Source organism: Orycteropus afer, unplaced genomic scaffold (assembly GCF_000298275.1).
Source record: "Orycteropus afer afer isolate SDZICR_OR568_19922 unplaced genomic scaffold, OryAfe1.0 scaffold00161, whole genome shotgun sequence".
NCBI classification, from domain to species: domain Eukaryota; kingdom Metazoa; phylum Chordata; class Mammalia; order Tubulidentata; family Orycteropodidae; genus Orycteropus; species Orycteropus afer.
The window spans coordinates 5,886,478-5,897,311 of NW_006921748.1; the positions used below are offsets into that span (position 1 = coordinate 5,886,478).

The following is a 10,834-nucleotide window of genomic DNA, read 5'->3' on the forward strand; positions in this document are numbered from 1 at the left end:
AGTCTTATCAGGCAAGAGCAGATCCCTGGAGCCTTTTATCATTCTGGCTGCAGTTTTGAATATTTCCTCTATAACCAGACAGCATACCAAATGAAGCTAGACTCTTCAAAGGGAAATGAGGCAATTAGAATGTCAATTTTATTTAGTAATATATTGTAAAAACTAAACAGCATATCCGGCTGATTGACAAAATCCATCCAACTGTTAACAGCAAAACAAAACTATCTCAAGAAGTACAGCTATGCAGCTCTTGCTTTTACCTACAGGCAGATTATTGAAAGAGAGAGAGAGAGAGAGAGAGACAGAGAGAGAATATTGAAGCACAATGCCACATTTGGAATTGTCTGTCAAATAAAATTCAGAGAGAAAGAGAGTGAGGGAATTAGAAGCAGTGATATCATGTCATATTTTCTCTCTTCTTCTTCAGTGAAGCTTTTAACTTCTTCCACAAGCTGTCTTTTCTCTTCAGTTTCTTTACCATCAGGGAGGGCGTGGACCCTTTCTTGCGGATTTCTCTCACTAAGCCGTGAAAAGCATCATCAATACAGAATCTGAGGGCTGCAGAGGTCTCAAAAAAAGCACAGTTATACTCTTGGGCCAGACTCAAGCCTTCTTCTGTAGAGACCTAAGGGAGAAATGAATCGTATTATAAAGAGAGCAAGGAAGAGACACTTCAATCAAAAGTACATTCTTCACATGGACTGTGGACCTCAGTTGTGTGATAAATTGTAAAATGTGTGAATTTGTTGTAAGGGACAATTCCAAGCATTTCTGAAGCAAATGAATGAATGAGAAATCAGAATCCCCTGTAAAACAACTGATTAGAACGAATAAGAAGTGGAACTAGAACCCAGCTCTAAAAGAAGCAATGTCACCTATTGCTGAAAAGCATGGTTTTAGATTTAAACTCCTTGGTTTCAAATCCCATCTCTGCTATTTTATATTTTATAGCTTTGGAACTTAGGTAATTAACCTTTTTGCCTCAATTTTTTCATCTATCACATAGGATAATAATGCATACCTCAAAGGCTCTTTGTTAGCATTAAAAAGTACATTGGACATCATGGACACATGTTAAAAGATCCCAAAATATTAGTTATAGTTCAGTGTTTTTAATTAAGAATAAGTCAGGGTGAGGTTACCATGAAACTTAAAGCAGTCTTCTTTTTTCTCTTATATATTATTGTTTTTGATAATAACTTGCACAGTAATTTAGCTTCCCATTTGACAATTTCCACACAAATTTTTCAGTGACATGAGTTACATTTTCACAACGCATCAACATTCTCTTTAATTGTATTCTGGTTGTTCCATTGAAAAGCAATCTTCTGACAAAACAGACCAAAAGACACAAAAATCAAAACACCAGCATTTTGAAAAATAAACCTTCTCTAGCAGAGCACTTCAGAGTGGGTTTAAAGCCTCATGAGCCTTTTGAGGCACATAATCAGACCAGAGCATATGTTATTGTAAAAGTTCCTATAGGGATCATAAGCTGATTGCGGTCAGAGACCCTACCTGCTTTATCACCCCTTCAGTGTCTACCATAGCTCCTGGTGCCCAAATCCCATATACAGCTATTAGTGATGCCAAATGAATAATTAATAATATTACTCAGGGCTTAGTAAGTATTCATTAAAATATAAACTTAAAATGCTGTACAAACATTGAAACAGTTAATTATATGTCAAGGTGAAAATCGTTGCTATCAAGTTGATTTCGACTCACGGCAGCCGACGTGTGTCAGGGTAGAACTGAGCTCCATAGGATTTTCAATGGCTGATTCTTCTGAAGTCGATTGCAGGCCTTTCTTGTAAGGTAACTCTTGGTGAACTTGTACTTCTAAGCTTTCAGTTAGCAGCTGAATGCATTGATCATTTACACCACCCAAGGACTCCATATGTCACTGTAGTAGGGTGCTAATAATCTTGCTCAAAATTCAGAGCTCCCAGTAAGCCATACCAGCTTATTTACTCTGGTTCTCAGGAAACAGGAAAAAGACTGTCTCTTCAATGTTGTCTGACTGACTCTTGCTCCATGTTGTTGTTCGTTGCCATCCTGTCTATGCTGACTCATGGTGATGACACACTTATTGATTTTCTGAAAGCTATTCACTTGCTTACATAATTCTATGTTCATTTTTCCTGCTATATGGAAGCATATGGTGAGATGGAGACTCCGTCAGTCTAAGACCTTGAGTGACTCCAATGAGTAGAGCTCCAGGACCACTCACATTGAACGTGTGACATAAGTAACAATGAAACATTGTTCTTTTAAGCTGCTGAGATGTTTGAGTTGTTTGTAACCAGAGCATAACCTAGACTTTCTTAACCAATTCCTCACTCCATATTGCTCATATGTGTCTGGGCTGAGGTGTAAAAGCCAGGTTCTTAACCCCAGTCTGTGGTAGATTAATCTCACCAGGTAAACAGAGATGACTCACCGCCATATTTTAACTCCATAAGACACAGAATGAATAAAAAGAATGAAGAAGAATTGATGAATTTGAATTGTGGTGTTGGCAAAGAATACTCAAAATATCATGGACTGGCCGAAGAAGGAACAATTCTGTCTTGGAAGAAATACTATCAGAATACTCCTTAGAAGCAAGAATGACCAGACTTCGTCTCACATTCTTTGGTCATGTTGTCAGTAGAGAACGGTCTCTTGAGAAGGACATTATACTTCATAAAACAGACAGCATAAAAGGGGAATACCCTCAATAAGATGGATTGACACAGTGGCTGTGATGATGGATGAAAGCCTAGCAAACAGTGTGAGGATGGCATAGGATGGGGTAGTGTTTCCTTCTGTTGTGCATAAGGTCACTATGAGTAGGAGCCGACTAGATGGCACTTAACAACAAGACACAGAAGCTCTGGATTCTTGCTTTTCTCTTTCATTTCTGCTGGCAAACAGACCAAATTACTTTCTTTCTTCTTCTTTTTTTTTTTTGAGTTCATTTCTATTTTGTAGTGACTTAAGATATGCAGCTAAATGCAACCAACGGAAGCTATTACCATTCTGTTTTATAATAATCGGACAAGTCATAATTTTATTAAATTCCTTCTCTGGATTCTAAGTTATTACAGGTGATAATCTTAGTAAATGTTTAGATAATGCATAACCTGGCTTGTTATTTATTTTTTTAGTCTTCTATGACAATTTTCCCTAACCGGAAGCCAATGCCGCATGCTTTAGATTTTTCGATGTTGTTGTTGCTGTTGGGTGCCATTTTCTCTGACTCATAGTGACTTTATGTATGACAGAATGAAACACTGCCCAGTCCTGTGCCATCCTCACCATCCTTGCCATACCCGAGCCCATCATCATAGCCACTGTGTCAATACATCTTGTTGAGGGCCTTCCCCTTTTTCACTTTACCAAGGATGATATCCTTCTCTAGAGAATGGTCCCTTCTGACAAAATGACCAAAGTTGGTGAGATAAAGTCTGGCCATTCTTGCTTCAAAAGAGCATTCAGACTGCACTTCCTTTAGAACAGATTTGTTGGTTCTTTTATCAGTCCATGGTACTCTCAGTATCCTTCTCCATCACCACAACTCAAAAGCATCAACTCTTCTTCCGTCTTCCTTACTCATTGTCTAGCTCTCACATGCCTATGAGGCAACTGAAAATACTATGACTTGGATCTGGCACGTCTTAGTCTTCAAGGAGATATCTTTGCTCTTCAGCACTTCAAGGAGATCTTTTGCAGCAGGTTTGCCCAGTGCAATACGTTGTCTGATATCTTGACTGCTGCTTCCGTTGGTGTTGATTGTGAAAGTAGCAATATGAAATCTTTGACAACTTCAATACTTTCTCCATTTATCGTGTTGCTGCCTATTGGTCCTGTTGTAAAGATTTTTGTTTTCTTTATGTTGAGGTGCAATCCATACTGTAGACTGTAGTCTTTAATCTTCATCAGTAAGTGCTTCAAGTCATTCTCACTTTAAGAAAGTAAGGTTGCATTGTCTCCATATCTCAGGTTGTTAATGAGTCTTTCTCCAATCCTGATCCCATGTTCTTCTTCATATAGTGTGGCGTCTTGGATTATTTTTTCAGCATGCAGATTGAATAAGTAATGCTAAAGGATACAACTCTGATGCACTCCCTTCCTGGTTAAAAAACCCTGAAGTATCCCCTTGTTCTGTTCAAATGACAGCTTCCTAGTCTATGTACAGATTTCTCATGAGTACAATTAAGTGTTCTAGAATTTCCACTCATCTCAACATTATCCACAATTTGTCGTGATCCACACAATCAAATGCTTTTATATAGTCAATAAAGCACAAATAAACATCTTTGTGGTATTCTTTGCTTTGAGCCAAGATCCAATTGACATCATCTATGATATCCCTCCATGTCTTCTTCTGCATCTAGCTTGCATTTGTGGAAGTTCTTTGTCAATATACTGCTGCAACCATTTTTGAATTATCATCAGTGAGATTTTTACTTGCTTGTGATAGTAATGATATTGTTTGATAATTTCCACATTCTGTGGGATCATCTTTCTTTGGAATTGGTACAAATATGGATTTTTTCCAATCAGTTGTCCAGGTAGTTGTCTTCCAAATCTCTTGGCATGGCCGAGTGAGTGATTCCAGAAAGGCATGCATTTGTTGAAACATCTCAGTGAGTATTCGGTCAATTCCAGGAGCCTTGTTTTCCACCAATTCCTTCAGTGGAGCTTCGACTTCTCCCTTCAATACCATTGGTTCTTGATCATATGCCACCTCCTGAAATGGATGAACATTGGCCAGTTCTTTTTGTTACAGTGACTCTGTGTATTGCTTCCATCTTCTTTTGGTGTTTCTTGTATCATTCAATATGTTGCCTACAGATTCTTTCAATATTGGAACTTGAGGTTTAAATTTTTTCCTCAGTTCTTTCAGCTTGAGAAATGCTGAGTGTGTTCTCTTTTGGTTTTCTAACTCCAGGTCTTTGCATATTTCATTATCGTAATTTTTCTTGAGCCACTCTTTGAAATCTTCTGTTCAGCTCTTTTATCTTGTCATTTCTTCCATTTGCTTTAGCTACTCTTCATTCAAGGGCAAGCTTCAGAGTCTCTTTTGACATCCATTTTGGTCTTTTCTTCATCTCTTGTCTTTTTATGACATTTATTGCTTTCTTCATGGATAATGTTCTTGATGTCATCCCACAATTCTTCTGGTTTTCGGTCATTGGTGTTCAATGCATCAAATCTATCCTTTAAATGGTCTTTAAATTCAGGAGGGTTATATTCAAGGTCATATTTTGGCTCTTATGGACTTGTTCAACTTGAACTTGCAAATGAGCAGTTGATGGTCTGTTCCACAATCAGCTCCTGACCTTGTTTTGGCTGAATATATTGAACTTCTCCATTGCCTCTTACCACAGATGTAGTCAATCTGATTCCTGTATATTCCATCTGGTGACGTCCACATGTGTAGTCATTGCTTATGTTGTTGAAAAAAAAAAAAAAAAAAGATATTTGCAATGAATAATTCATTGGGCTCGCAAAATTCTATCATGTGGTCTTTAGTGTTATTTCTATCACCAAGTCCATATTTTCCAACTACCAGTAACTCTTCTTTGTTTCCAACTTTGCATTCCAGTCACCAGTGACAATCAACACATCTTGATTACATGTTTGTTTGGTCAATTTCAGACTACAGAAATTGGTAGAAATCTTCAGTTTCCTCATCTTTGGCTTTGGTGGTTGGTATGTAAATTTGAATAATAGTAGTATTAACTGGTCTTCCTTGTAGGCATATGGATATTATCCTATCACTGACAGCATTGTGCTTTAGGACAGATCTTGAAACACTCTGTGATGATGAATGCCACACCATTCCTCTTCAATTTATCTTTCCCAGCATGGTAGATTATATGGTTATCTGAATCAAAATAGCCAAAACTAGTCCATTTCAGCTCACTGATGCCTAGGATATTGATCTTCATGTGTTCCATTTCATTTTTGACAACTTCCAATTTTCCTAGATTTGTAATTCATCCATTCCTTGTTCCAACTATTAATGGATGCTTGCAGCTGTTTCTTCACATCTTGAAATGGAAGTCCCAAAAGCTTTACTTTATCCACATAATTAATGTTGGCTTTACTCTGAGGAAGCAGCTCTTCTCCAGTCATATTTTGAGTGTCTTCTGACCTGAAGGGCTTATCTTCCAGCACTATATCAGACAATGTTTCAGGACTGTTCATAAACTTTTCCAGTAATATATCAGACAGTGTGTCACTGCTTTTCATAAGGTTTTCACTCATTGATTCTTTGAGAAGTGGATGGTCTCTTCCTTCTTCTGAGTCTGTCTTAGTCTGTAAGCTCCACTGAAACTTGTCAGCCATGGGTAACCCTGCTAGCAGGGTGGCATAGCCTCCAGCATCACAGCAATACTCAAGCAACCAGAATATGACAAACTGACAGACAAATTTGTCTCTCTTAGTTGCTCCAACTGCTCCACTCATTTCCTGTTCTGCCTTTCCCTGTTCACTTACTCAGCCTGTGCTCCATACAAACATCCACCTTTTGCTGGTCCTGGCTGGCTTACTGTGACCTGTCCCTGGGGCACTCCACTCACAAAAACACCCACCTTCCACTGAGCCCAGGCTGGCTTACTTATCCAAGGTACTGCTTGATAAAGGAGGTTATCCTTACAGGGTGTACAGCATCTCTCATCTACTTTCCCACTGGATTTTATGTTACCATGTTTGAGCACTGGGCCATCCTTTGAGTTTCTGACACATGAAGGACAGGATCCTGGATCCTCCTGGATTCCTCTTGCAGTCACAGTTGCCCTATCTGCTCAGGCTCCTCTTTTCACCTGAATCTGAGGTCCCTCTGGGAGTTCTGTCTCCCCTTCACTCATTCTACAAGATGTACTCAGCACTGGCTGCTGCAGCCCTCTAAAAAGCAAGTGCCCCTCACTTAGCATCTTGTAAAGGAGCTCTAGCTTTTTTAATAGCAACATCAAATTTCTAGTACCATATTCTATATTAACCAGCTTTCACTACATTATATTTTATTTTCATGAACCACTTTAAATTCTCTATAACTTCCAAAAAACAAGTTGAAATCTTGTGCATATTGTTTGTTAGCAGTTGGGAGATGGGCTCTGATAGCTCAGCTCCAGGCTGATGGTTGGATTCAAGTTTGCTCCTCTTATCTTCTTATTCTGGGACTCAGGCTGAAAGATCACCTCTTATCTAGGAAATGATCTTCCCATGGCAAAGGGCAGGCAGGCAGGCAAGAGGAAGAGAAAATTTTGTCCCTATCCCAGTGATTAAAGTTAATCATCTAGAGAAATCCAAAGGAAAATGAGGCAGGATACACACTGAGCTTGCATTGAAGTAAGGCAAGAGTAGGAATTCAACAACAAATTTTAAAGAAATAATAGAATCTATTAAATAGAGTGTATAACAATCAGTTATATGTAAATGCGGTACACACTCCAGTTCAAAGAGATAAATATTGACCAGATTTAAAAACAAAAGTCACTTACATATAATAAAAGATATATTGCTATTATTGTTAGTTGTCTTTGAGTTGATTCTAACTCATATAGAAAGATTAAAATTTGAATGGAAATTTGAACCAAAAAAAGCTTACATAATGACATTAATAGCAGACAAGTATTAGTATATAGTGGTGATAGTTGCCTAACATGATGAAAGTAATTAAAGTGACTGAATTGAAATATGGAAACTGTAGAATAAGTCTTGATCTTTGTAATGTTATTGTGAAAGGTTTTAATTATATTTTAATTTTATTTCTAAGGTATAAGATTATTCATATTTTTATTTCTTCTTGTGTAGGTTTGAGTAAATTATGTTTTGTTTAAGAATTTGTCTTTCATTTAATAGTGACAGTAACTATGAGTCAGCATCAACTCGATGGCAGTGGGTTTTTTAGTGAGTTACTATTCTAAAGCATGTATGTGATGCTATAAAAATCCTTCCAAACAAAGCTTTTGATAATCACACAAGTTTTGATATACTGTAGCTTCATTATTATTCAATTTCAAATGTTTTAATTTTTTTTTCCATTTTTTTAACCTAGTGGATATTTGGACAACAGGCCCCAGCGAGATTTGAACTTACAACCCCTGGTTTACAAGACCAGTGCTCTAACCCCTGAGCTATGTAGCCAAGCTCGAGTTTGGTCCTCGCGCACGAACTGAGTGCCATTGAGTCGGCTGGACTCATAGCGACCCCTCCTTGAGTTTCTGAGGTAGTATCACTACAGAAGTAGATTGTCCAACCTTCCTTCCAAGGAGTGGCTGATGGGTTTGAACCGCCAGCCTTCTGGTTAGCAATCAAGTGCCTTAGGCAAGAACCCTGAGTGTTTAGGCAATGCGTTTTCCATTTTTTGTAGCCAGGACATCATAACAGATACTGTTATTATTGTTGTTATTTGCCGTCGAAGGAAGGTTGGGCAATCCTACTTCCGTGTGATACTGCCTCGGAAACCCAAGGAGGGGTCACTATGAGTCGGGGCCAACTCGACGGCACATAACAACAACAACAACAACAGTGGATATTTAGAAGTATATTACATTTCTTTTCCAAATAATTCTACTCATGGTTGTATATTCAAGAAAAGATTTTGTAAATATATGTACCAAAATACATGTACAAAGATGTTCATAGCAGCATTATCTATTGTAGCAAAAACACATCAGTAGACTTGATAAATAATTTGTTGTGTATTAATACAATGGAATACTGTTCAATATTGTTATGGTTATACACAACTTAGAAAATTTCATAAATATTATTACATAAATATAATTATAAATAAAATATATTTATTCATAAATATAATTACATTGAGGCAAAGAAACTAAACTTAAGGATTTTTTTTAATTGTGTTTTGGGTGAAAGTTTACAGACAAAATTGGTTTTCCGTTCAACAATTCATACACATTTTGTTTTGTGAAATTCAGTGCAATAGCTTTCTTCCATTTCCTCCCTGCATTTACCATTTCCCTTTGACCTTCTTTCCTATCCCTTCCTACCTTCTCAGTTTTATCTTTGAGCTAATGCTGCCCTTGTGATCTATTATGGTTGATTGTTCCAATGAGTGTGTACCTCCCTGGTGTTATTGTTCACCTTATATGCCTGTATATCACTTGCCTGAAAGTTGAGCCACAGGGATGAGTTCGGTTCCAGGACTGAAAAATGTCTAAGGGCCATAGATTTGGGGTTTCCACTAGTCTTTATCAGAACAATAAAGCTGGTCATTTTTATAATTTTTAGTTTTGTTCCACATGTTTTCTCCTACTCTAGCCAAGACTTGCTATTGTGATCCCTTTACAGTGGTCGGCAGTGGTAGCCAAGCACCATTTAGTTCTTCTGGTCTCAGGGTGCTGGAAGCTGGGGTTCACATGGTCCGTTAGTCCTTTGAACTAATTGTTTCCTTGTGTGCTTTGTTCTCTTCATTCACCAAAATAGGATGTAAAACAATGTTTTGGTGGACAACTTTATGCCAACCAATCTTAGTGTCCTCTGAGACTATAGCTTTGAGCCTCCAGCCCAATAACTCATTCCTTCAAGGTGTTAGGTTATAGTTAAGAAGTTTCCATAACTTTGCCTTTTTACATGCTAATATATTCATGTATATATTTGCAGCACATAGGAGCTCTGGTTGCATAGTGCCTAAGCATTTGACTGCTAACCAGAAGGGTGGAAGTTCAAACCACCAGCCACTCCTCAGAAGGAAGGTTGGGTAATCTACTTCTATAATGATACCACCTCAGAAACCCTAGAAGGGGATGCTATGAGTCGGATCAGACTTGAAGGCAGTGAGTTTTTTTAATGAATAAATATGTAGAAATAGCCTCTATCAAACCTACATGTATTCATAGATGTAGTCTCATTCACCTTCCCACTCCTGTTCATCTTGAGTGTCTATCTATGACTCCACTCATAGATTATTATTATTACGGTTATTGCAGAATTGTGTATGTAATAGTATTTACCTTTGTTGTCTTTAACTCTTCTGTTCCTCCCAGTATCTTCCTTTGCCTTGATCATTTTTTTGCTGACCTCTCCCTTATTGTGTAGTACCTTTATTTTCACCCAAGTTAGTATGTAGCTATATGTAGCTACCCTCTAGTTAGAAATTTAGCCTTACTTCCCCTTCCACTCCTGGTAATCTTCAAAGAAGGATTCTGTGTGTTAACTTTTATTGACCTTTTACAGTAATGATCTCATGCAGTATTTACCCTTTTGTGATTGACTAATTTCATTCAGGGAGCTCTGGTAGCATAGTCCCTAAGACACATGACTGCTAACCAGAAGGCTGGCGGTTCAAACCCACCAGCCACTCCTAAGAAGGAAGGATCGTTCGCAATCTACTTCAATAGTGATACCGCCTCAGAAACCCAAGGAGGGGTTGCTATGAGTCGGGTACGAGACGACGGCACATAACAACAACAACAATTTCATTCAGCACAATGTCCTCCAGATTCATCCATGTTATGAGATGTTCCACAGATTTATTATTATTCTTTAACATTGCATAGTCTTCCATTGTGTTTATGTACCATAGTTTGTTTACCTCATTATCCTTGATGAGCACTTAGGTTTTTTCCATCTTTTTACTATTGTGAATAATGCTGTGATGAACATGGGTGTGCCTATATTGTTCATGTCACGGCTCTTACTTCTCTAAGACACATACCTAGTAATGGGATTTTGGATCACATGCTATTTATATTTCCAATTTTTTTTTTCCTTTTATTGGGATTTGGGGGAAGATTTACAGAGTAAATTCACTTTTCATACAGCAGTTCACATATACTTTGTCTTTGGTTTGGCTGGAAGCCACAGATGTGGG

General features: G+C 37.9%; 1 protein-coding gene and 1 non-coding gene across 2 annotated transcripts in view; both read right to left on the bottom strand.

Annotated features, from left to right (window-relative positions):
• Window positions 1–397: 397 nt before the first annotated feature.
• RIT2 (Ras like without CAAX 2) overlaps window positions 398–10,834 on the bottom strand; it is a 530,470-nt gene continuing 520,033 nt past the window's right edge. Inside the window, exon 5 of the mRNA XM_007946441.2 lies at window positions 398–625. Coding sequence (XP_007944632.1) covers window positions 398–625 — 228 coding nt within the window. The remainder of the gene's footprint in view (window positions 626–10,834) is intronic.
• Window positions 8,070–8,142, bottom strand: TRNAT-UGU. Its single transcript has one exon. It is a non-coding gene; the product is annotated as a tRNA-Thr (tRNA).